This window comes from Arvicola amphibius, chromosome 2 (genome assembly GCF_903992535.2).
Source record: "Arvicola amphibius chromosome 2, mArvAmp1.2, whole genome shotgun sequence".
Taxonomy (NCBI): domain Eukaryota; kingdom Metazoa; phylum Chordata; class Mammalia; order Rodentia; family Cricetidae; genus Arvicola; species Arvicola amphibius.
This window is the reverse complement of record NC_052048.2, coordinates 99,624,905-99,652,382: the sequence shown is the minus strand read 5'-3', so window position 1 is coordinate 99,652,382 and position 27,478 is coordinate 99,624,905. Positions and strand designations below refer to the sequence as shown.

Genomic DNA, 27,478 nt, shown 5'->3' with positions numbered 1-27,478 from the left:
CCCTGGGGAAATCTGGTTAAAACCACGACTGGACTCTACCTGTGGAGTCTGGGTTTGACAGGTCTGTTTGGAACTTCAGTGTTTGCTAATTAAACAGAGCTCTAGGGATAAAACTGGTTTGTGAGAAGTCTACTAAGTTGTCCTGTGCCAGGAGGGTATCAGTATCTCTGTCCCTTGAATCTACTAAGCATTGGGTTTCTTACGCAGTAGCAAGTAATTACGCTCTCTCGGTGATGCCTTTTGTATATAGATCATCTGAACAGGTTCATGAAACTGGTTTTTATGATTATTTGTTCAAACCATAACTTTTCTCCATCCAATGAACTGCTATCCGGCCTCTTAAAAAATAAACGAACCCTCGTTTATATGTATTTAAAACATCTTTGCTCTTTACCCATACCCTGTCTCAGTGTAAAGGTGTTTTCCTCGGTGCTGGGAAATGGAAGCTGACATTTTTCATCTGTGTTTGACACATCAGTGGGTGGGAAAATTTGTCTCCATCAAGGAGGAAGCAGCGGGAGATTTTCATTTTCACTTCTAGAATTGCTGCAATCCCAGTGTTCTTAGCGGGAGCTGGAGTCCTCTTTACCTGGAATCTGAAGACCCTGGGGAAACTGTCACATCCCCAAATAAAAAGTGCAGAGGAGGAAATGCTAATTTTAGCAACACTTTAACTGTCTTCAACTACTGAAGAAAATGAGCCTTCAAGGCTCTTCCCCCCCCCCCCCCCGGTATGTGTGGTGTACGTGTGTGCGCCTGTGCATGTATGTGTATGTGTGTGTGTGCTCACATGCATGTGTGTCTATGCATACTTGCACCAGCATGAGCAGGAAGCCCGAGGACAGCTTGTGGGAGTTGGTCTCTCCTTCCAGCACTTGGGTCCCTGGGACCAAATTCAGGTCATTAGGCTTGGTGCAGGCATTGCCACCTGCTGAGCTGCCTCAGTGACCCTATTTTCATTATTGAGAAGCATATAATAGTTTAGAAATCAATATTTTATTGCATATTAAGAATGAACCACATCTGGTATGGTTTTCTAACTTGTCCTCCTCAGAGTTGGGCAAGAATGCTGGAAAGCTGGGACCCTGCTACATGGCTGGGGTACCGAAGATGGACATTTGGGAGTTTTCAGAAATCCTTGGGCAATACACATCCCAGAAATCAAAATTTCTATGTGTGGAGGCTCAGTGGTTAAGAGCACTGACTGCTTTTCCAGAAGAACCGAAGAGTTCAATTCCCAGCACCCACATGGCAGCTCACAACTGTCTGAAGATCCAGTTGCAGGGGATCTGACACCTTCACACCAATGCACATAAAATAAAGTTAAATAAACCATAAAAAATAGATTTTAAAAAATTTCTATGTGGAAGGATATCCTTGCAAAAGATGTCCGTTGTTTTGTTGCCTTCCCTATTCCCGCTTGGAATGACTGGTCTGTACAGCAGGAAGGAGAAGGCTCACGAAGAAGTCCACGGCACAAAATCTGTACACACATTTCTGTGATTAAAAAGAAATAGTGAATTGTAATGTCATAAAACGGCATGTACTCTGTTGGCCTTTGTAAGCTTAATGGTAGAATAGTAATAATAACAAAAACCAGATGTTCACCTATTTGCTGTAGGCTAGGCAGTGTGCTAAGGAAGCACCTGAGTTAGGTACTGACCTTTGGCAGGCGGGGTAGCTGGTGCCCAGTTAGGGCATGGTGAGGATACACAGAGGAGGAGCGTCCTGCATACACAGCTCCCCCAAGCCTGACCGTCCTGCTGAGCAGTCTGTAGGTGGTCTTGGCTGGTCACAGTTCAGAAGGAGACACCTTGTGCCTTAGGTGACCTCAGGGGAGTGTGAAGGTCATTGGTGGAGGTCGTTGTCCTACTGAGTGTTAAGAAGAACCTTGGAATAGGAGGGCCAGAAGCTTTTCTTTGAGGAGTGGTGAAGAACTCAGGACTTCCTGCTTTAGAGGGGAGAGGACATGTGTGACACAGGGTTTCTCTGTGTATCTCGGGTTGTCCTGGAACTTGCTCTGCAGACCAGGCTGGCAAAACTCTGCCTCCTGAGTGCTGGGATTAAAGGCGTGCACCACCGCTCTGATGAATTATTTTTTTCCTAAAAGATGGTGTCGTGAGAGCAGGTTTTGACTTAAGTACAAAGGTAACTGTGAACTGCCCCTTGGAAGGTTCTAGCAGCGGATTGGAGAGGAGGTGATGATGGGGATTGTTGTTTGGCGGTGTTTCCCGTTAGCTCTGGTTCTGGCTGCCAGCCCAGTGTCTCTGGTGGTTCAGTACAGTGACTGGAATGCACCCTGGCGACTGGCTGAGGGAATCCTGTCAGCAGTGACTGGTGCGTTAATCACAGGAACGCCAAGCCTGTGGCTTAGCCTGTGAGCGTCAGCCTGAGTCACAGGTGTGGGTATAGTTCTGATTGGTGGGAAACCGACGTCTTCAGTTCGGACTCCATGGGGTAAGTGCAGCCCCCAAATTCTCTACATCAAACATGCCTGGAGAGACAACCTAGAACATTCTTGTGAATTTGACTGGTGCCTCTGCGAGCCAGAAGGTGAAGAGCCATTGGTGCAAACTGTCACTTCCCCGGTGGACACTGTCCCCGGTGGACACTGTCACCGGCACTGCTTGCCTTTACTGTAAGGCACAGGCCAGATCACCCTGCCGAGTTCGAACCTGTCTCAGTGGACAGATCCGGCAGAACTGCACAAGATGGAAGGTTTCTCCCCAGTGTGGTCTCCGCACAGTGGCAGTTCTTTGGTGACTTTGGAGGTGCCATGACTGGGCCTCCCCAATCCCAGGCCTTGTCTGGGAGTAGGATGGTAGAATGTCTCACCAGGTCATCATTGTGAGCAATGGGAATTGTGTCCCCAGGTGGATGAAATAAAATCCAAAGGGGAAAGGCTAAAAGCAACATCACATCGCCTGACCAACAGGAGGGCATCCTCCAGTAAAAGATGCGATTGGATGTAAAATTTTGTCCATCACATGCAGCAGAAGTCCCTTCCTGACTTTGGCCCCAGGACCCCTGGGAATTAGTGGCTTGAGGAGAGCTGCCCGCTGCGTCCTTACCTGGGCTCAGGCAGCTCTAGCCAGGCAGAGGCCTTGCCTGAGCCAGGCAGCCCCCAGCTCATCTTTAGTCGCATCCTGTCCTGGATTCTCAGGAGGAAACTGCCAGAAGCCTCTGTGGGCTCGATGCTGTAGGATTTCCTCTTTTCCTCACAGTGCTGTTCCACCTTGTTGTTTTAACAGGTTTGTACTAGCGGATTAAAGCTTTAGTCATTGCCTTGTTTCAACCCCACCTCTCCCCTGCTCTTTTTTCCTCCCAATTTTTTTTTTTTATTTAATTGAGAGGTCATTCAGATTTTATAGCCCAGGTTTGCCTGCTATTCACTGTGTAGCTCACGTGATCCTTCTAACTTGTAGTGATCCTTCTGCTTCAGCCTCTCCAGTGCTGGGATTCTAGGCATGAGCCACACCTAGCTCCCAGCCTACTGTGGTGTGTGTGTGTGTGTGTGTGTGTGTGTGTGTGTGTCTGTCTGTCTGTCTGTCTGTGATGTGTCATTGGTGTGCTTGTGGAGACCAACAGGGCATCAGCTGTTTCCCTCTCTTGCCTTGAGACAAGATCTCTCACTAAACCTAAAGCTTGCCTTTTTTGTCTAGGCTGGCCAGCCTGCGGGTTCTTGGGGTGTGGACTCCACCTCTCTCTGCCTCCTGGTAGTGGGGCTGCAAGCATGCATGGCCATACCTGGCTTTTTACAAGGATGCTGAGGATTTGAACTTAGGTCCTTGTACCTGTAGGGCAATCGCACTTACCCACTGAGCCATCTTTCTCGGACCCCCCATATATATACATAGTCACAACCACCCCTCATTCCTAGGACCCCCCACATATACACAGTCACAGCCACTCCTCATTCCTAGGACCCCCCACATATACACAGTCACAGCCACCCCTCATTCCTAGGACCCCCACATATACACAGTCACAGCCACCCCTCATTCCTAGGACCCCCCACATATACACAGTCACAGCCACCCCTCATTCCTAGGACCCCTCACATATACACAGTCACAGCCATCCCCTCATTCATTTTCTTAACACAGGTTTTATGACCCTTTAAATTACCTTCCAGTTCTTTCCATTACCTGGGGGAAAACACTTCATTATCTGGTCCCAGGAGGCCCTCCACTGGTCGCTGCCTCTGCCCAGGCTCTGTTCCAGCCTTTGTATTTGCGCGGAATAGACTGAGCTGAGCCTTTTTCTCTGGTAGAGCCTTGCTGCTTGAGGGCGAGGCTTGTTCCAGGAATCTTTATTCATTAGCATCATAGGCTTCCCACTTGACTGGGTTTTATTCTCTTAGATGATGGGTGCTTAGGGCACACAGAATGAAAGCACGCGTGGACTTGGTGCTCTCAGTACCTGTGTTCTAAAGGGACAGAAACCAGCAACATGACGAACGGGTCATGGGTTGCACAGATCCGTCAGCCCTATACCTTCACTTGACTCCAGTGCGCAGTGAGGAGTAGGAGCTTGGAAGAGGCAACGGGTTGTGTTCAGCTGTTCACATTGCCTCTGAGCTGCCTCTGCCGTCTGTACAGGATAAGGGGCTTTACCCAGGATCTCAGGCAGGGGTCAGCCACTGTTAGATCTAACCACTGTCAGAGATCTGTGTTGGCCACAGCCAGATTCAGAACATACTAGGGTGGCATCTGTTGGAACCAGTAGCCTTTGTGGTAGCTTTGAAGTGGAAAGGGCTCCAGGGATTGGAGAAAGTGCAGGGCTGGGAAGGAGTGTCCCCCTGAATGAAGCCAGTCTTGCCAGAGGAGACACACTGCCTCCTTGCTCATGTTGTTTTTTTCCAGGGAAAGTTCTGGGAGAGAATGACAGACTACAGTGGTCTTTAAAAAATACTTTATTTTATGTTTATGGTGTTTGCCTGCCTGTGTGTCTGTGCACCGTGTGTGTGCACCTACTAAAGTCAGGAGAGTACCAGATTGCCTGAAACTGCAGGCAGAGACTATTATTGTGAGCCCATGTGGGCACCGGGATATGAACCCAGATCCTCTGGAAGAGGAGCCATGCTCTTTAACCACTGAGCTGTCTCTCCAGCTCCTACCACGGTAGCACGGGCTTGGAGAGTCAAAGTGATCCAGCCGATGGTGGCTTCTTTGTGTTGTTTCCTGATCATGGGGATGCCTGAGCTTGGCTTAGAAAGTCCAGTTGTGAGCACAGCCAGCTCTCCCGGTGTGCAGTAACAGGAATAAGGTTGGACGGGTGCTTGCCCTGAGCCTCCCTGACTTAGAAGCTGTGCAGCCCTGGGCAGGCATCATGGTTGGAGACAGCACACAGGCGTATTCCAGGAAGTGTGGGGTCTGCTGCAGCTTGTTGAGCACTCGCTTTTCTAGCTGCCATGATTAGCATTTGTTGCTCTTGCTTCATCCTCCGTCCTGGATCTTATATTTTGAAATTGAGACCAAATGTATAATTTTATCATCTACCCTTTCTCAAATTGGGTTTTCTGTCCTCCATTCCTATGTGCTGATCTAAAAAGCTGACCCCGGGCCTGGAGAAATGGCCTCAGTTGTTGCAGGTGAGCTGCTTGTTCGTCCCAGCCGCCCAGAACCGAAATAATCACATAGAAACTGTATTAATTAAATCACTGCTTGGCCCATTAGCTCTTGCTTCCTATTGGCTAACTTTTATATTAATTTAACCCATTTCTATATCTGTGTATCGCCATGTGGCATTGGCTTACCAGGTAATGTTCCCAGCGTCTGTCTCTGGCGGCTCCATGGCGTCTCTCTACTCTCTGCCTTCTTCCTCCCAGTTTTGTTTTCCCCGCCTAGTTCTGTCCTGTCCTAGCATGGGCTCAAAGCAGTTCTTTATTCATCAGCCAATAAAAACAACACACAGACAGAAGGACCTCCCACACCACTTAGTGGTTAAAACTGCATACTGTTCTCGTAGAGGACTTACTTGGTTTCTAGTACCCACAGCTGGATCTCCACAAGTACCTGCTCCAGGGAATCCAGCATACTCTGCATTCATGTGGACACACACACACACACACACACCATGCACATGCACACACATCACACACGTATACAGACACAATCACACACATATCACACACGTACACACCGCACACACATACATTCATACATATCACACATACCACATTTACACATCACATACTCATGCACACTCACCTATCACACAACACAATCACATATATCACACACACCACGCACTCATATCACCTACATAAATACCACACACACATACAATCATACATATCAGACACATACCACACACACATCACACCATACATATTACACACTCACTTTACACCTCACACACACTCTCTCTCACACATATCACATACACCACACACACACTCTCACACATAAAAATTAGAAATAGCTCCTTCGAAGCCACCCTCACGTGCTGTCCTGTCCGAGTGCTGACCCTTAGCCAGTGCGCCCTTGTTGGCAATGTGTGTATTCCCCATTCAATTCTGCAAACTGCCTTCCCTGCGGCTGCACAGTGCTCAGTCAACCTCGGCTTCCCCCTTTAGATGGATTCCTGGAAGCAGGGGTCTCAAATGGTGTGAGCATTTCCCCAGGCTTTATTACAGACCACCAGATTGTCAGTTGGATGGTTGTTCCCAGCTCTTCATTTAGGCCTCACCCTAGAAATGAATTCAAAACCACCCATCCCCGGGGATAGGAAATGACCTGTGAGGAAGTGATATCACCTGAGAGAGTTTACCTTATCCCTTTAAAATTTGTGTGCTCCAGGTTAGATCCGAAACCAGGTGACAGACATGTCGGGTCGAGGCTATGACCTCACTTTGGAATATCTTTATGTGAACATGCTGTGCACATAATATTAATCATGTTGTCTGGGGAGCGTTTCACAGTGCTGCTGTCGTGGAGTGTCTCCCTGAATGCTCCCCTCACCAGCAGTCTGGGTGGCTTGAATGTGCCGACTCAGCGGAAGCTTCTCAGCCAGACTCCAGGTGGCCACAGTCTAGTGTGAAGCAGGGGCTTGCAGTGGCCCTGGGGGTGACGCAGGGGTTGGGGCCAGGCTGGCATGCGAAAGCCCCACCTGATTTTCTTCCTCCTCGATGATGGCATTTTGAGCTGTAGGCTTGACTGGAAGGGTGTGACCTTTGTTTTACCCTAGGGCAGAAGGTAGGGAAGTGAGCTGAGCTAATGTGGCAGCAGTTCCTGGTGTGGAGGGAGAGCATTGGGCGAGAGTCAGCAGGCCAGAGGTCTTCTCGGGCTGGCCATTGGCCACTCGCTGTGTGACCTGATGCACTTGCTGTCATCCCCATGCCTTGGCTTGCTCTCTATTAAGGGAGGGCTAGGGCAGTTCTTTCTCAGCATCTTTAGAACAGAGCAGGGTAGTGGGGTTTCAGGTTGAGAGCCCGTGTGTGGGTAGGGACTTTAGTTAAACATGTGGAACTCTCTAGGGCTCCCTGGAGCTTCCAGAATCCCTTCCCTCTTGATGGTTCATACCTATCCTTGGAACCTTGGTGCCTGGCATGAAGCAGTGTATGCCGAAGTCTCTTTCCCTAGGCGTTATGCCTGCTCCCACGAGCATGCTTGTCCTTGGTCCCTCTCTAGAGAGAGCACTGCCTCTCTCCTGTTGCTGTGCCAAACCTTATGAATAAAAGCAGTCTCAGATTCGAAGATGGAGGCAGTTCAGTGTGTCGGCAGCTGGAGGTTAATTGGCCAGCCCCTCCCCATCTTTTGTTGCTCTGTGCTGGTGGCTTGCACCCTCAGTGTTTTGTGCCACCTTGACTCCTCATCTGTATGTGTGTATGTGTGTGTGCCCGCTAAGGAGGAGCAAGGATCTGCCTTTGCCTTTTTAGATCCAGTCGTTTTTTTCTTAAATCACATTCTTTGGGCCCTTGATATAAATATATTTAAAATGACAATCAGGTAAGCTGAGCACAAGACAAACCTAATCCTTGCCTCTAAAGTCCTTGCCTGCTTAGGCTTCCTGATACATTCCTGTGTGGGTGGACCCTAGTTCATTTCATTCATCTCTTGAATTGATTGGATTCCGCACAGTGAGGCATGGGGACAGGAATGTATTCAGAGAGAACCGGGAAGAACGGAGCCTCATTCTGAGGTGGTTCCTGCAGCTCGGGATCCCTAGGACTGGAGCAGAAGATGTGATGTCTCTGAAGCAGGGGAGGTGAGAGAGTGAGTGTCCTGTAGAACAGCTTTCGGCTCTGTAAACAGAAGCTGACGGATTCATTTTGGGATCTTTCCAGGAACTTTATTCCCAGGCTATTTATTTTAGGTTCCTATTTTAAGGTTTGTTTTTTTGGCAGAAGAACGATAAAAGCGTTGGAGTGCTCTCATTTCTTAGTAGGAAGATTTCCAAGTTGGGGGTGATCTGGAGCAATCAATTACCAGGCTTACAGGCGAATTGACTATTCTCACAGTGGACACTGCCCCAGGCATACCGGCAAGACACAGAAATTCAAGGCATACAGTCTACAGTGAGATGCTTCAGCACGTTTGAACCACGAAGGAAGTTCCCATTACACACACATATGCCAACACAGACACCACACACGCAAACACAGACACCACACACACACACACACCCAGACACACATACCACACACGCAACAATACAAACACACACACACACACACACACACACACACACACACACACACACACACTCGCACCTTGGGCGTCCCTGGGCTGGGTTTCTAGGCAAACCCTAGAGCAGGGAAGCAGCTGAATTTGCTTCTTGTTTTTCACGCCCAGTGGAAATAGCCAGTACCAGATATCTGTAGTGGCCATCAGTTCTGTGCTGAAACCACACTGGGCCTGCCTGTCTTGCCTGACAACTTTGAGATAGTTAAAAAAAACAAAAACAAAAACAATAGTATGTGGTTTGGAAAGGGTCTGTGCTTCAGAGTTCACCACGTGTGTTAGAGTTGTGCACATAAATATATGTGTTTATATTTATACATATAAATATATATACATCTAGTTATAGTTATGCATAGGGATTATTGATCTACCTGTGTAATGGAATTTAAAAATCTAAAAACTGAGTACTTTTCGTCTTGGCAAGGTGAACTACTTTTGATTTTTGAAAAGTTATTTATTATTGTGTGAACACATGCATGTCACAGCACACATAGAGAGATCAGAGGGCAACTCCGTGAAATCCGTTCTCTCTTTCCACCTTCATGTGGGATCTGGGAATTGACCCCTGGCTGTCAGGTTTGCATGGAAAGCACTGTTTCCCGCTGACCTGTTTTGCTGGTCCAAGGTAAGCTATTTTTAGACGTGAAATGTGTGGTGGAGAAGGGAGGAATGGGCTGGGGAATTGCACACGGTTAGGGTTGAAGCCGTGCAGCTTTGTTTTCTGGGATTTCTTATTTGATCTCGTTGAGTCCCAGTGTCCTAGCTGTGGACAGGGAAGCTGGAAATGTATTTGCTCTGTTTAGATGTCTGTGGCCACCGTTACTGCTGTTGTGTGCTCTCTGTGTCCTTATCCTACAATGAATCTTTCTATATTCCAACACTGGGACCCAGCAAGCCTCTGTTGTTTATGAAACTGATACAGTAGGTTTAATGAGGTTTTCTCTTACCTAGTAGCCACACAGATGCCCACAGGACTGGGGCCCAGATCTTCTGGGGGCTTTTCTTGTGATACCAACACTCTTCAGGAGGGTGTGTGAGTGTGTGTGTGTGTGTGTGTGTGCGCGCGTGCGTGCACGCAGTGTGCACTTTTGTGTCTTAATTTGCTTGATACAAACATACTTCAGGAGTGTGTGTGGCGCACGAGCATATATCTTAGTTTGCTTACTCAAATAATCTAGAATTTAATTATCTAGAATTCCTGGGCCTCTTTCCGGAACCTCCCCACCTCAGGACTTTGTACATGCTAAATAAGCACTCTGCCACTGAGCGACAGCCCCAGCCCTGGAATGCTCTTCAAAATAAAAAGACTGAGGCATTGGAATTTAATTTCCCCCAGTGTTTGTTCGTCCATGTTAGCCTTCCCGGAAATACCCAGGTGCCCCCGGAGGCCAAGGGCAGGGCGCCTCCTGAGCGCTTCCAGGAAGAGCAGACTTCCTTGACAGTCTCGGTGACGCGTGAGTGGATGGAGAGGGGAGGTACAAACTCAGACACCCAGGGCGCAGGACAGTCTTTAGAGCATCGTGGAGAGAAAGGATAAGTGGATTGAGTGAGTGGGGGCTGGGATGGGAGGGTCTTGGGCAGGGGAGGCACAGAACGGAGACACTGAAGACCACCCTGTTGGAGAGCATCGTAGTCCCTCCGTAAGGAGGTGATAGTGGCGTGTATCTATGACTGGGTGTCCTGAGCTTTGGGGGGGAGGAGCTGGTCGGCATCATCTACATTTCTAAGAGGGGCTAGGACCCTTCTTAGACTAGTGGCCAGTGCGGCGATGAGGCCAAGGAGGATTCTGGGAAGCCGTGGTACCTGAGAGTCTCGGGGTGTGCTGCAGTTGAGGGAGCCGATGGTACACGTTCTCTCATGTCACCGGCTGCTTCCTTGGGTACAGTGGTTTGATCTTGGACTAGTAACGATGTCTGTCTGAGGACACTCTCCGTATTTAACTCCCGGACGTGTTTGTGACCGAGAAGGACCCGACTGCTGGGTGGGTCTGCTAACAGCCCGACTGCTGGGTGGGTCCGCTAACAGCCCCTCTGCTTGCTCTTGCAGCACATGTGGAGAATGAGGAGCAGTACACCCAGGCTCTGGAGAAGTTCGGCGGCAACTGCGTGTGCAGAGACGACCCAGACTTAGGAAGTGCGTTTCTGAAGTTCTCTGTGTTCACCAAAGAGTTGACAGCACTCTTCAAAAACCTGGTCAGTGTTCACCGCGTGTGTGGCTGTGGTGTGTAAAATGCCTGTCATATCGCCCCTGAGAAGATGGCCCGGCAGCCGGCCAGGGTGGTTCGTTTCTGATCATCTGTGGAGATACTGTCTGGTTTCTGCAGGGTCTAAGTTAACTATACTTTCTACATATTCACAGTAGGTAAATTTGGAGCAAAAGTTTACAGTTTTAATTTATTTCTTTAATATGGCTTAAGTTTAGCTTGGCACTTTATAAACACTCGGGCGCAGGACGGAATGGGTAAATTCTCGTGTTTCCTTCAGGGCCCCTGACTCTAGTTTCCAGTGTGTTCCAGTCGGTGTTTAGTATTACTTCCCTGTGGCTGCAAAGAGACTTTATGACCAAGGCAGCTTATAGAAGAAAGTTCACTGGGTTCACTGGGGGCTGGCTGGAGTGCAGCCCTGGCAGGTTACAGTCCATGGCTATCATGTTGGGGAGCACGGCAACAGGCAGGCCTGCATGGGGCATGGTGCTGAAGCAGTAGCTGAGAGATCCACATGCCACACCAGGCAGAGAGGGGCAGAGTTAACCAGGAATGATTGGGACTTTTGAAACCTCAAAGCTCACCCTCCACAGCACACAAAGCCACACCTCCTAATCCTTCCCAAACAGTTCCACCAAGTGGGTACCAGGCATTCAATATATGGGCCTATGGGGGCCATTCTTACTTAAATCACCATGTGATAGAGGGCATCCAGGTTGGTCATATCTAATAGATTTCAGAGGAAGCAAGGTAACCTGTACTAAAAGCACAGGAATACCATGGCTAGTTAAAAGGACTTCAGGACTGAGAGGGCTGGGTGGCCCCAGGTGCAGAGAAACACAGGGTAGGCACCTGTGGCACTGCCTGATAGCATGGGAATGGATCAAACATTTCTTGTGCTTTCAGCCCAGTGCTGTCGCTGCTGTGGGAACAGGATTTTGAAGGAGCAGGCGAGAGGGTTTGTGGTCCTGCCTTGGTGGGTGGTTGTTTCCCCAAGTGGGGTGTGCCCTGGAGATCTCTGCAGCATTTCCTTCCTGTTTTTCTCCCTTAGCATCTTCTAAAGACTCCAGAAGGCCAAGTCAGGCCACAGTCGTACTCTCTGCAGAGGTCACAGGCAGCAAATGTTTTCATTTCTCCTCTCAGCTTCTGCCGAGCAAAGAAGCAACTCATTTCCCCCCTCCCCAGGCGGCGGCGGTGGTGATTGGTCCATGGGGCTGTGTCAGTGGGCGGGAAGCAGGGAGTGCTGTATATGAGTTTATTACAGGAAGGGCAGAGAAAGGATCATCAGGGCTGTCTCTCTCCTATGTTCTCCTGAAAATACTTTCTTAGAAGCAAATAGCCATCACAACGCTTAGGTTATTTTCTCTGCTTGTTTGCCGATTTGTTTTAACTTGACTGAATCTGGAACCTCTTGGCATTATAAACTCTGTCCCTCTTTGTCTCTGTCCCAAACAGTGGCAGGCTGCACGCTGCCTCTTGGAGCCTGCTTCCCCCAAGGTTGTGGCAGACTGGAGCTGGTGGTTCAGAAGGGAGCAAGGGCCTCCTTTGCATGACCAGGGTAAAGCTCTCTAGAGGCTGACCTGGCAGTGTTCCCTAGGGAAAAGTCGTTGTGGTCCCTGAACTCAGTGCCAAGTGGCCAGTCAGCATCTTAGAGCATGACTTGTGGGCGCACAGTAGCATACTCAAGGGCGAGAGACCAGAGCAAGCAGGAGAAATGACATGGCGGGAGACGTGTAGGGCGGAAGAAGACATTGCAGCAACTGTATGCATAGGACAATCACAGGCAGACCTGAAGGAATCCTGCATATGTATTGGGAGGGTGGGGTGTTCCTGGTTATTGGAGAAGTTCGGGAAGTGGGAGACCATTAGTGTTTGAAAGTATAGAATTAAAATCTGGGGGCAGCCAGGTAGGTATTGTGGGCATACCCCTTTAATTTCGGTACTCGAAAAGCAGAGACAGGCTGGTCTCTGAGTTGGAGGCCAGCCTGGTCCGTGGAGCGAGTTCTAGTATAGCCAGGGCTACATAGAGAAACCCTGTCTCCAAAAAACAAAACAAAAAAAACCCATAAAACCCTGGAGGCTGAGGAGGTGGATTAATTGGTATTGGTAGAACGTTTGCCTCATAAGCATGAGGGTATGAGTTCGGAGTCCCAGGATCCATGTATAAAGCACACTCGTATTTCCCTTGAAAGCAAGATGGGAGGGAAAGAGATGGATATCTGGAAGCTGGCAAGCTAGCTAGTCTGGCCTATGTGGCAACGTTGCAGAGTAATAAGGAGCCCAACTCATATAGAAGGTATCTGAGGACCAACACCCAGGTTGTTCCTCTGCTCTTGGACATCTGCATTTAAGTTTTATGGCCCTCTCTCTCTCTCTCTCTCTCTCTCTCTCTCTCTCTCTCTCTCTCTCTCTCTCTCTCTCCCTCTCTCTCTCTGTCTCTCTCTCACGCACACACACACACACAATCTGACAAGAACAAGAACTAAAGGAAAAATGTCAATTAGGAAACCCGCTCTTAAGATGTGGCAATACCTTGAACTACTGAGGAAAAAATGGCTCTGCCTGGCTTCAGGCCCAAGCCAGTGAACTGTGCATAGGATCAAAGATGTTATCATATACAAGGCTCCGGACGGTTAGCCCCCATGCATCATTTCTCTGAAACCCCTGCAGGACATGCTTTAGCAAGGAAAGAGGAAGGCTGGAGAGGAGGGATAGTCAGGGCAGAAAGGTGGGCACCGATTGAGGATGAAGAGCAGCCTGCCCTGCTCAGTTGGGAATGTTGGAGGCGTATGGGAAGCGTTTGTACAGTCTCCCCCACATCCCCGGGCAGCTAGCTTTTAAAATGTTTGCTCACTCATCTCTCTGGACTTTCTCAGTTTATTTTTAGATATAGACTAAAACCAGCCAGGTGCTTCCCCACTTTTTAGCACCTTTAATCCTTAGACCAAGCCCATGAATTGAGTCAGTTTTGCACCTGCTGCATAGATTGGATAACGGAGGGTCCTAATGTTGTATTGAGCCAAAATCTCGAGGACCAGAGTGCCTTGCTACTTTGGAGTATATACTGCTAATAAAGGCCACCTGCACTGTTCCACACCTTAGGGTCTCAGTTACTCATGTGGGCAGTCCTTCCTATCTTTTATTCTCTGTGAAGAATAAAAAGCGGAGAGCGGAGCAGAGCTTGACCTCCGTGCTGTGCCCGGTGCCTTGCTCACCAGACTGTGGCTTTGCCACTTGCAGTATCTGAAAAGTGTCACTGCATGCAGTTGGCGTCAGACATCGTGCGGAGGGGATGTCACAGGGCAGGACGTGGTAAGTATCCATGGTGCGGCAAACGGGGGCACGTGATAAGCGTCCATGGTGCGGCAAACGGGGCATTAAAGTTACTTTGTTTTCTTTGCTTCTGGTGACTGCCACGCACAAGATCTTGTTCTGCCACCTCATGAGCATGGGGTGCAGAGGCTAAGTGGACCTTAGCCATTGAGGGACCAAGCTGGGGTCCAAAATGAGGTCGTATAACCCACACTCATGTTGACACCCAAGGAGGCTGCTTGTTGGTATTTGGGGGGAAATAAGGATGGAGAGTGAGAGGAAGCAGGGCAGGGTTAAGTGTGGTGGAGGTACGTACAGACAGCCTGAGGGCTGGATTCCCAGCTGAAGGGACAGTGAGATGACCCAGTGTCCCGCCTCACGTGGCCAATGTGGCGGTGAACTGAACAAGTGGGAAGGGCTCGCAAAATGCCGCCGAGCGCCTAGGTGGTCTCTTGGGGTTGTTCCAACCTGTAAACTCACGAAACCTCTCCCTGGGAACTTTGAGGGCATATGTTTCCAAGTTTTCACTTTGTGGAGTGCCAATCTTTGGTCTTATTTTCCAACAAAAATAAAGAGAGAAAAGTTGTCTGTGAGCCTCACTTAGTGCTCGACACGGTGTGGACGCTGTCGACCATAGGAATGCCGAGCTGCAGCTGAGCTGACGGTAGGAGAACTCTCCTTTTGGGGGGGGTACACTTTCAAAGTCTTGTTTTGGGTCACCTGTTTTTGGACTCTTCTTTGATCGCCCACAGACCTTGAAAAAGCACTTCAGTGTAGTTGAGAGTCTCAGCTTCACCTCTTTCCCAAAAGAATAATTACAACCTGCCTGTTTGGAGGCCTAGAAGGATACTTTCAAAGCCGCTGGACCAGCTCCAGGGAAGGCCGACGTAGCATGAAATGAGATTTTCTTCCTAACAACATGAGACTCTCACCCTTAAAAAGACTGAAGAGTCGGGACAGAATCAAGGGAGAAAGCAGGTGGTTCCAGAACGAACACCGTGACATTAAACAGGTCGTAAAGGCAGGCGGCTTCTTAGACTCTTTTCCCTTCTCAGAGGAGCACTAGAATTCTGGAGAGATTTCCCAAGGAACGCTTCTGTGGCGAGAAGGGACTTTTTAATGACAAGCTTCAAACCAGGACTGATTTCTGCAAGGTCAGCTTCAGAGAAATGTCTCTTCTCTGATAATGGGAAGTCACAGTCACAGAACCTGCTTAAGTGAAGACTTTGAGCCTTCACTTGAAGAACAGGAGCCAGGGAGGTGGGACTGAGGACAGAGTTATGGTGTGAGAGCCACTGTGTCCCTGAGCTGAGGAATTGCCATTTTCTCATACCAAAAGAGGAACCAGGAGTTCCACCAAGCATCTCTTGGTCATCATCGTTGCTCTGTGCAGCTGCCTGGACTTAGAAGACACCACAGCTGAGAGCAGAGCAGAGCAGGCCACTAGGCTCTGATTGGATAAGCAGAAGTGAGTAGCTTTAGTGCCTGACGGAGGGGCGACCCACCTCATTTACCTTGCCTCCTGAATGCTAGGATTAAAGGTGTGTGCCACCATGACAAAGCCTGAGAAAGTGGGAGACAGACACTGTTGTGGGAGGGGACAGGCTGCCTAGCCCCCCGGAACAGGGAGGAGAGCTGAGACAGGGTTTGGCACTTGGCCATGCACAGGCTGGTGTTGTTCAGGCCAGTGAGCTCCACGTCGTCTATCTTTTATGAGCACCTACCATGTGCTTTGCAGGCCGCTAGCCTTCCTAGAGTCCTAGCAGCCTCTCTTATTGCGGTGTGAAATCGACTTTGTTTTTGGCAGCTGGCTTCATTTGGCCTTTTAGTTTGTGCTAAACTCTCAAGATCGGCAGGGGCTTTCTCCCTTTTTAACGAAATAAACTTATCAAGGTGATGCTGCTGCCAAAGAGACAGGATGGAGGGCGTCTGCCCAGTAGGCTCCCCTATGTATACAGGAAAATCCCCCACCTCCCTTGTTTGTGTTTGTGTGTGTGTGTGTGTGTGTGTGTGTGTGTGTGTGTGTGTGTGAGTGTGTTAGATAGTCTAAGAGACCAGCATCCATTGCCTGGGGGAATGTCATATCTATATCAAGGACAAAAGTGGGCCACATAGTTTTGCTTAGAAAGTTTCTCGGTGTATATGTGACGGCCGCCTTGCACGCAAGGGGACCGGTCTTAAGGAAGCATGCTGCAGATGTGTTCAGTCTGGCTGAGAGCCCTCTTACTCTGGGGATTGGGGGCTGGGATGTTGTGAAACCATGAAAAGAACTCTGACTTCACAGCTCCTGGCCCAGTTCTGCCCATTCCTATTTGTATGATTATCTGTTCAGTGGGAAGAGCGAGGCTTACTTCTCAGGACGGTTGTGACAGTTGGATGAGACGAAGTGTCCCAGTGCCATTTGGTGCCGTATTCCAGCCATTGTCTTTTCCAAAAATTTTCTGCTTAGGTGCCTGTTCTTTCAGAAAAGCAACTTTGAGAAGGAACGTGGAGAACTGACCCTTGAGCCTGGCGGGTACACTTCTGCCCAGGTCCTTTGTGTTGGCCATCCTCTCTGCCAAGAATCTTCTTCTACCAGACTCTCTTCATTCTCTGCCTTGCCTGCTCCAGACTCTGCTCAAACATTACCTTGTAAGAAGGACACCCTGACTGCCTTTGAAAGAGTCCCTGTCCCACACCTGACAACAATAGTCACACCTAGGCTGGAAGCAACTCGAATATTCATCCACGGCAGGATAAGTGAATCGTGGTGTGTCTATATACTGTGATTAGGGAGGAAGGGATGATGGGTAGATACATCAGCGGGAATGAATCCCAAAGAAACCATGCTCAAGGAGCCAGATGGTGAGGAGTTAGTACTACAGATCCCACCTCTGAGAAATGCTGGGAGGTGGCAGCTTTTGCTTGGGAGCAGGTAAGAACTAACCTACCTGGAGACCAGGCGTGAACACAGTCAATTTTGGGAGGTGGTTGGTATGGCACATTGGATAGTGACATGGTTTCATGGGTGTTCTAACCTTCATTTAATGTCCTAACGTTTTCAAATGTGTTTGGCTTAAGTAGGCCCGCTTAAAACATTTGAAGCTATGTGCTGAAAGCATCGGCATCGAGGAGAACCTCCGCGCTGATGGGAACGGTCCACTGTCCAGTGCGTTAGGCGCCGAGCCACAGCAGGAACTCAGTCCTGACGAGAGGCACAGGCAGCTAGCTGGCATCCATTCTGGCGGGCAGTACGCCACGCCATCCGTTAGCGCCACCTCGCACGTGGACCTGCGATCTCGGTCCCAGAGAGAGAGGTGGCTCTCTAGAGTGGAGCTTGGGGCAGATGAGACGCTGCTTTGTGGGCCAACGTGAGGTGTGGAGGGCTGAAGTTGAGGAGTTTTAAGGTTCCAAAGTAAAATGGTGAGGATAGGCAGCACGTGAAGGTGGCATCGGCAGGTGCAGTACCACCCCCTTCTAGTTGTTAGTTCTGGTGTTCCTGACCTCTGCTTGGCATGCGCCTCTGGCTGGCTGGCCCAGGAACTTTGTTTGTACTTCTGAGATTATAGACTTTTGCCTGCAGTTGACTCATCTTGTCCAAATGAACTCCAGGAAGGACCGGAAGAGGGAAGGAGGAAAAGATGAAATTGTAAAAGCTTGTGTGTTGGCTCACGGTAGTCCAGGCTTGATGAAGTGACCGTTGTACTTAGGAGTGCTTGCTGCTCCCAAGGCGTTTCACAAGGCTAGTTTACAGTGGCGACAAAACTTCTCAGTGGTCGCCTGAGGTTAAGTTAATCCTTGCCTCAGTGTTGGAGCCAGAGTGTTCATATCTGCCCAGCAAAACTTGGCGGTGGAGCGTTTAACAGCTGCCTGTGCGAGATCAGGGTTGAGAGAGAGAGAAGATAAGTCTCTCCAGAAGCAGGTTGTCCTTCGATGAGATTAATAAAGGGGTTCTCTCGGGAGTGGAAATGGTATTCCAGGGACGGAAAGGGGACTTTTGGGGCGGGAGATTCCATCCACAGATCTGTCTCTGCAGTCTCAAGAGTTGTCAGTACCAAAGGAGGTTGGCTTATCACAAGATCCCTGGGTCCTAAGAAGAAAGATGTCGTCACCGTGTTGGCTTTCCTGTCCAGGAGTTTCTCGGTCCACTTGAAGTTTTGGGGTTATTAGTCCATTAGCCTGAGTACATGCCGCAGAGGCCTCGGACTTGTTGGTCTTGCTGTCCACTCTCACTGAGGCCCAGGGGGAGCAGGGGGACTCCCCAGTGAAGCCTCTAACGGAGGCTCTATTTCTACAGTTCCTTTGCGATTTTGATTTTTAAGGTTTATTTTAGTGGTGTGTGTGTGTGTGTGTGTGTGTTTATGAATGTCTGTTTGTAAACAAACCAAACCAGGGAGTGGCTCCTCCTGGAGGGAGCTGAAGTTAAATCCGCTGCTCTACAAGAACAGAATGTGGTGTTCCTAATTACCCCTTTAGCCCAATTGCTTCTTCCAGCAGGCAACTTAAAAAGCCTTTTCAAGGTATATTACCCACATTGTAAGAACCTGTATAAATGAGTTTGTGCTTTCTGGAACCTTCCCTGAAGCCGGGCCTCTTGCCATTCCTCAGGTTTAGGGACACCCACTTCCCCCATATTCCTTGTTCTCTAAGGATCCTGTCTCTCCAGCTCCAGTCAACACTGCTCTGCTTTTAGCCTCTGTTACTATAACTTAATTTTGGTTAGGAAAAAAAAAGAAGAAACCAGTAGTTTGTTATTTCAGTCAACTTTCTCTAATGCCAAGAAGGAAACTCCGTAAATAGAGCCCAGACTCCTTCGGCAGGCCCGGCGCCCAAGCTTCACTTTGCAGCAGCTGACAGGGCGGTCCCCTCTGCTGTCATGGCTGCTTGTGCCTACATCAGCATCTCAGTCCACCTTCTGTGCCCACCAGTTACCTGGGCACACGACTCTCTGGTCCTGTAGGAAGATAGAGTTCTGTCCGTGTTTTAAAGCCGGTTTCACAGGCCCCGCTCAACAAAAATTTCCCTCCTCTCCAGATAGAAGTGACTCTGAGTAGCCCCTCTCCCCGCCTCGTGCTTCTCGTAGGGCTCACGGGGGCTCCACCAGGACGTTACAGGCAGCTCTCCTCCCTATCAAGCCCGATTCCTAGGCTGAGTCTGTCTCAGCTGTCTTCATCTCCTAGTCCTTCTCTATCCCATTTCTTCCCTTTGCCACCCCCTGAGGCTGCGTGCGCACACACACACCCCATGCACAGGTCTTCACTCTTGTCATTGTTAAATGTTCTCTCACGAGGGACTGCGTAGCCTGTCCCCAGGGTGTCACTTAAGAGGTTCTTAACTGTATGAAGATTTGCTTAAATGAATGAAGATAAAAACATGCCACCTGCTGGGTGGTCGTGCCGTACTAATCCCAGAGCTCAAAGAGGCAGAGGCAGGTGGATCTCTGTGAGATCGAGGCCAGCCTGCTCTATAGACTGAGTTCCAGGACAGCCAAGGCTGCACAGAGAAACCCCGTCTTGAAAAACAAAGCAAAGCAAAACAAACAAAAAAGATGAGAAAAGCATACCATCCCAGTGTGTGTGGATATCACAGTTGTTCACGCTTCTATTTCCTATAGGTTTTGCCTGCTTCTTCCTGTAATAAAATCTTTTTGATCAATCTGCTATCGGCACCAATCCTCAATCCTCCCTCCCTTTTCCCCCACCTTCCTCCTTTCCCTTCTTTTTCCTGTTTTTGTTTTGTTTTGTTTGGGGGAACGGGGGCTTGAACTTAGCCAGGATGGCCTTGAATTCTTAACCCTTTTGCCTCCGGAGTGAAGAGTTACAAGTGTGTGGCAGTGTGTCTGGCCTGTGCAGTGCTGGGAACTGAACTTGGTACGTGCTAGGCAAGTGCTCTCCTAAGCGAGCTACCCCGCTGGCCCTAGAGTTTACCGTAGTTCTTTTACCCTCTTGGCCAGATGTTGGCAAAGTAGACTCAGAAAACTCATGGTTGTATTGATGAACTTTATTCCTTTGATATGATACAGTCGATTCTGCTTTTGTTGTTGTTGTTGTTGTTGCTGCTGCTGCTGCTGTGTGTTATTTTGAGGCAGGGTCTTGCTTAGCAGCTGTGCTGGCTCATTTGATGTCAACTTGACACTATCTAGAGTCACTGGAAAAGGTGGGTGCCTTCGTTGAAAAAATGCTTCAGTGAGACAGGGCTGTTGGCAAGTCTCTAGGGCGTTTTCTTAATGAGTGATGGATGGGGAAGGGTCCAGCCCATTGTATTTTGATGCTACCCCTGGGCTGGTGGTCCTGGATTCTCTAAAATACAGACTGAGTAAAGCCATTAGAAGCAAGCCAGTAAACAGCATGCCTTCCATGGCCTCTGCATCAGTTCCTGCCTTCAGGTTCCTGCCCTGTTTGAGTTCCCATCCTGGCTTCCTTCAGTGATGGACTGCAATGTGGCAGTGTAAGCCGAACAGACTCCCTCCTCCCCAACTTGCTATTGGCCATGGTGCTTCATTACAGCAATAGTAACTCTGACTGTGACAATGTCCACACTGACTTTGAACCTGGGACCCTTCCTTCTCAGCCTCCAGTGTGCCGGGATTACAGGCACGTGCCGCCACACCTTCATTCGGCTTAAAAGTAGTGACGTAATTCACACTGTAACTGAAGCCTCATGTCTGGATGGTGAGAGGATGCTTGTTGACTGGCCCTCTCTCGGGCCACACCCCATGCTGGGAGACGTGGCGCTCATGAGAGGGAGCATGGAGTGCTGGCTTTTAGAACATACCAGATGCAGGTAGGACCTGCCAAGTGCCAGAAGAAATTCAGCACAGGGAAAGTCTGGGGACCTGGGGAGTGATGGGGGAGGGAAGGAGATGAACCTTTCCTTCTGGGAAAGGTGGCATTTGAGTCCTGCTGGGAGGGAGATAGCGCTGGACAGTGAGGACAAGAGAGGACATTGCAGCCAGGGGACAGATTGAGGACAAGCCACTAAATTGGAAAAGCGAAGTTCAGGAGGCTGAATGGAGAGATGAAATGTGGCAGATGAGATACGTGGGGTGGGGCCAGTCACCTCCTGCACAAATTAGCAATTTGGTATCCCTTAGCAACCTGGTCCCAGGTAAGCCTGGTAGGACTGCAAAGGAGGGCTTGGGGCAGCCAGGGCCTAGAAGCCTGTGACAGGGAGCGAGAGATGCAATCCTCTGTAAGGAGAAGGGACACCGAGGCATGGGGTGGCTGGGATATGGTGTTGGCGGAGACTCTTTGGCCTAGTGTGGTGCAGAGCAGAGGCTCGTTGCGGACCACTCCCAGGTGAAGCAGCTGGTTAGTAGAGCGGACAGGAACAAGGAAACCCGGGTGCGATTACTCTCAGGGATTGATCACAGGCAAAGGCTGGTCCATTGCTGGCATCCACAGACCTCACTCTCAACAGGGCTTTGCGGTATTTAAAAGTTGATCCGTTAAGGTTAATCCTTACAGGCCATGGCAGATTCTGGTGTACCTTGGGCTGATGCCAGGCCCGTGACAAATGCTGACTCACTTAATATTAAAGCAACGGTTACTTAAAACAATCGTTTCGGAAATGGCAGTCGTTGATGACGCTCTCCTTTGGCCACGGGGGTTTCTTTTTTGGTTGTTGTTTCTGTCTTTATGCCAGCATCATGGTGAGCTTTTGCAGTGTTGTGCAAGCGAGTTCCAAGCTCACTTGAACATTTCATGTGCCAAGGGCCTAAGGAGATGACTCAGCAGGTAAAGATGTCTACTGCCAGCCGAGCCTGAGGACCGACTTTATTAATCCCCAGGACTTACATGGTAAAAGGGGAGAAACGGCTCCCTTAAGTTGCCCTCTGACCTTCAAACATGTGCCATGGCACCCACATGCCTACACACAGTAATTAAAGTTTTATGTGCTGGTATTACTATCTGGTCACCCACCTTTCAAATTATCTTTTGTTTGGGAGATAGGTAATCTCACTATGTAGTCCTGGATGCCCTGGAATTTATGGAGATCCACCTGCCTATGCCTCCCGAGTACTGGGATTAAAGGCATATGGTGGCAAACCCAGATAAATTCCAGATTGTCTTTTTAAATGGTGCACATGTTTTATCTCCCTGTTCAAGGTAACTATACTGAACGTTAAGTTCCTTTCGCTGGGGTTGAATGTGAATGCAGAGGTTCTCCTGTAGTGATGGAGATGCGGGCAGGCCTGCTTTTTGTCCCGCCTGGCTCCCGGCCACCGGCTAGTTTATGCCCCGAAATAGCAACACACAAACTGTATTCATTTAAACACTGCCTGGCCCATTATTTTCAGGCTCTTATTCACATCTTGACTAGCCCATATCTAATAATCTGTGTAGCACCACAAAGTGGTGTCTTACCAGGTAGATTCTAGCGTGTGTCCATCTTGGGCTGGAGCTTCATCTCATCTGGCATCTCTCTGAGGAGAGGCACGGCGGTCTGCCTAAAGGCATGGCATCTGACTGAGCCATCTACCTCACTTCCTTCTTCCTGTTCTGTCTACTCCACCCACCTAAGGGCCGGTCTATCAGATGGGCCAGGCAGTTTCTTTATTAATTATCCAATGAAATCATCAGATAGATAGAAGACACACCTACATCATTTCCCTTTTTTCTGTTTAAACAAAAAAGAAAAGCTTTCACTTTAACATAGTAAAATTACATATAACAAAACAGTTATCATGCAAAAATTAGTTACAATATTTATATCTACTTTATCTTTTATCATAACAAAGGAAAACAACTATAACTATCTATTCTTCAGCTCCATCAAAGACTCCAGAAGAACACAATATTACCTAAGTAAATAAGAAATATGCAATTTCCATATAACTCTAGAAATGATAGAGACATCTCGCTGCCTGGACAGTCACCCAAAGTTCTTTTGTATTGTTGGGGCATCTATCTTCGGCCTATAGGCCCACAGTATCCAGCAGAGTTTCCCATGAAGCAGGAAATTTCAAAGACAGTTCAGTCACTATCTGCTGTGTCCTGCAGAATGTCTCGCAGACTCTTTCATGAATCAGGAACCCAAAGAGATCATCTCACCTCTAGGCAAGTTCAGCAGTCCTCTCTCTGAGGGTTCTCTGTGTCCAGTTTATGCAATAGTCCAGGCAAGAGCAGTTTCTTGCCCAAATGGCTATCAAACTCAATAAGGAGCCTCTTCGATGCCCATCTTCCTCTTGAAGTAGATTGGTGCTGCCAGGAGCAGACATGTCTCATTGTCATGAAAAACCCTAAGTTATTAAGACATTTAAAATGCAATATTCTGTAGTCTTTGGAAGATATGAAGTATGCCTATCTAACTGAAATATATCTCTATATATCTAGAAAATCTAACTAACATGACTACAAGCTTAACTATTATCAATGATTATTCATTAGCAACCTATATTTCCTAATTATACATTACATTTTTAAATGAACTACACAATCACAATACCTTAATCGTTATTAGAAATACATATACATATAACAAAATAGACCTTAAATTTCTATCAATAAGGCAAAATTTATACCAATGTAAATTATTCATATCTATATCATCTCCCCCTTTAAATGTAAAAGAACATTTATAAACAATATTTGGGAATATGGACGTAGTTATTTCTCTCCAAACTGCTTCCTGCTGAATGGGGACGCTGTTAATCAGATCTTTCATGGTGTAACCTGTGTGCCAGGTTCATCTCAGTCATCAGTTGGGTGAAGTAATTTTCTGAAGGTGTTCACAGCAACCTTTCAGGAGGGCGTGGTCTATCATACCATATTGGGATAGAAGCAATCCAACGGGTCTCATTTTCTGTAAAAATAAAAGAAGAATCTCTTTTCCAAAGTATCATATCCTTAGATCCAAATTCTAAAGTCAAGGTATTTTCAAGATATCTTTCTTGGATTAGTTCTTCAGCATTTGTAAACAAATATCTTTTAGCAGCTGTTGCTCCTTCCTCAGCATTCAAACAATTCAAAAAGAGCATAATAGCATACAGTATCAAAATTCTCTGTGTATTTTCCATCTTTGTGCGGCTTTATTTTAACCTCTATTTCGTTTATTTTTACTTTTATTTTTTGAGACAGGTTCTCTGTATATCTTTGTCCTGGAATAACTCTGTAGACCAGGCTGTCCTTGAACTCTCAGAAATCCGTCTGTCTCTGCCTTCCCAGTGCTGGGATTAAAGGTGTGTGCTACAACACCTTGAACTCACGGAGATCTTTCCGTCTCTGCCTCCCAGGCATTCGGATTAAAGGTGTGTCCTGCCACACCTTGAAGTCACAGAGGTCAATCTACCTCTGCCTCCCAAGTGTTGGGATTAAAGGTGTATACCACCACAACAAACTACTTCCTTTTTCTTTCTTTCTTTCTTTCTCTTTTTTTTAACTGTAAGAACTTTAACTTTTAGCCTGCATGTATTTTTAACTCACTGCAAACCATTTAGAGGTTTTCTTTGTCTTTGAATCTCTCTTTACTGTATATCTCTCTTTTTCTGACCACACGAGTCTTTAATTTACCAAGCAATATAGGTAGGATTAAAGCTGTGGCTTTGACAGCTAGATCCAGCCCATTCCTTAGCTTTCTGCGATTCCAGCCTTGTGGCTGAGGTACCGGCCAGAGCCATGTTTATCACCACAACTCTGTGGCGGTTCAAGGTCCCTGCCAGCAAGCAAGCTGCAACAGTGTTAAACAACACTCAAAAGCTCCATAGTCAGGACCGCCTGCTTGAAAGAGTCAGAGTTTGCCCTGGCAGGATGGCCCAGAAAGCTGGCATTTTAAAACAGCACAACTTTTTTCCTGCTATGGCTGAAAACCAAAAAGCACACGTTCAGCTTTTCATCAACACCTTTTAAGTGTTTCATGGCAGGACCTCTTAAAAGGGCTGCAGGGTTTTGCAGCTAAAGCTGAGTCAGGAAGCCTCTCTTAGATGAGAACGCTTGCTCTAGCAAGCAAAGCCAAACCCAAGAAATTGCTGCGACCAAGAAAACATGCTTTACTCTATTCTTTCCCAAGCTTTCTCAAGCTTTCTGTGGATTCAGTTATCCACGTGGGCGCCATTCTGTAGTGAGGAGCTGTGGGCAGATCCCGCTGCCCCACTCCTGGCCGCCTGCCTCCTGCATGGTTAGCTTTATACCTGAAATAATTACACGGAAACTGTATTCTTTTAAACACTGCCTGGCCCATTATTTTCAGGCTCTTATTCACATCTTGACTAACCCATATCTAATAATCTGTGTAGCACCACAAAGTGGTGCCTTACCAGGTAGATTCTAGCGTGTGTCCATCTTGGGCTGGAGCTTCATCGCATCTGGCATCTCTCTGAGGAGAGGCACGGCGGTCTGCCTAACTTAAGAGAGGCGTGGCATCTGACTGAGCCATCTACCTCACTTCCTTCTTCCTGTTCTGTCTACTCCACCCACCTAAGGGCCGGTCTATCAGATGGGCCAGGCAGTTTCTTTATTAATTATCCAATGAAATCATCAGATAGATAGAAGACACACCTACATCATTCTCCAGTCCTTTCTCCTGCCTCCCGTCCATTTCTGTGATGTAGACAGGGGACCTGATGACACAGTGTGGCAGAGGTTGTGTTGATTGGGTGGGGGTGCGGGTAGGCTGAGCCCAGGAGGGAGGAAGTGCTTATTTCTCATGTGGGAAGGCATCTTGGGGTGCTTCCAGGCTGGAGGTTTGCAATTGGCACTTAATTCACATTTGAGTTGTCCTTGAAGCATCCCTGCTTGTTCACGGCAGACCCCAAGTGTGTCAGGAGGTTTTGATTCCCTAAGATTCACTCCGCGATGACAATTCAAGACAGCGTTTCTGGCTTCTTTTGGCAAGGAGAGCAAGGGTCTGGCTCCCCTCTGCTTTCTTCTTTTTCCAGCACACGGGTATATAAACACACTCGCCCAGACACTGATAACCATACCATACTCACACATGCGCCCTCTCTCACACTCCTGGCACACAGCCCTCCTCTGCGCCCTACCGTCTAACCCTGCATCCTCATTTCTTCGCTCACCGCCTTCAGCGTTTGCTCACACGCCTTCCCCGCAGACAGAAACCTCTGGATTTGCCTTCCTCTCATTCCCGTGTAGGGATTATGCTGGCTGGGCCCCCACATCGCCTTGAGTGGGCTGACAGCAGTGTCGTTGAGAAGTGGGTTGTGCCCTTCTGTTTCAGGCCCTGGAGTGAGTGGTTCTGTCACTGATTGGTGGTGTGGAGATAGGTTTAGGTGTCACTAGTGGTGACAACTTCACACAACTTAGCAATCGAAGGTTCTCGTGGAAGCGAACAGATCCAGGTCTTCGTTAGCTGTGTACTCACTTCTGAAGCAAAATGAGTGAGTGGGGAAGGCCACCGCACCCTGCTGGCCAGGCTGTCCATGAAAGGAAATTATTCCCAGCGTCCTTCCCAACACGCTTGTCATCTTTGCTTGCATTAGAAAGGACGTTGACTATCTTCTGTGCTTTTCCTTTTTAGATTCAAAATATGAACAACATCATCTCCTTCCCTCTGGACAGTCTGCTGAAAGGAGACCTGAAAGGCGTGAAAGGGGTATGATCGAGTCCCAGGGTTTGGACATTGTGGGGGTCACAGTGGCTGTCACCCCGCCTACCGCATGTGGCCACAGGAATGGCATTCACTTTGTTTCCTTCCATTTGGCATTTTGATGCCACGTGATGCAGCAGCCACCATGCTGCTTGGCCTGCGGGCTTTTCCCTTGCTGGTGCTGCAAGCTTGGTAAAGGAAGAACACAGAGAGGGAAACGAGCCAGTTGGAGACTCGCACACCAGAGGGTTCCCGCAGCGCCACAAGAGCACAGAGAGGCAGGGGGTGGCGGGGGATCTGGTTTCCTTGCTGTCATGTTCTTGCTCTACCACTAGAAAGGACCCTAGCAAGGGCAGAAGGTCTCATGGAGCATGAACTGACTATGTGTCTCTGCCCAGGGGACGCTCACCTAGGCCTTGTAGTACTTGGTAGATGCAGGGACTGTTATTAGTCTCGGGGCTAAAGGGATGTTTGGCTGGGTCCTTGAGAAACCCTGTATGTGTGATTTCTGGGCTCGGTCTAGGCACATCTGGCAGCCTGTCTGAACCATCTTGGGGACCTCTGCCTCGATCCCCTGCTGTATCCCTTCCAAAGCAGGCAAGGAGAAAGCTGTTAGGACAGCAAGGGACGTGATGTGTTTTCCCTGTGCAGGCCCAGAAATCAGGCCAGCAGATTTACCAGGAAACAAACAAACAGTAAACAAAAAGCAAGGGGTAGTAGGTTGCCGTCTGCAAAGGAAAGACATGTCCCATAG

The 27,478-nt window shown here is 48.5% G+C and overlaps 1 protein-coding gene across 2 annotated transcripts in view; it reads left to right on the top strand.

Annotated features, from left to right (window-relative positions):
* The window catches only part of Asap2 (ArfGAP with SH3 domain, ankyrin repeat and PH domain 2), a 154,634-nt gene that overhangs the window by 61,131 nt on the left and 66,025 nt on the right, over positions 1-27,478 (top strand). For both annotated transcript variants that reach the window (XM_038319569.1, XM_038319568.1), the window contains exons 3-4: positions 10,734-10,879; positions 26,656-26,730. In XM_038319569.1, coding sequence (XP_038175497.1) covers positions 10,734-10,879; positions 26,656-26,730 — 221 coding nt within the window. The remainder of the gene's footprint in view (positions 1-10,733; positions 10,880-26,655; positions 26,731-27,478) is intronic.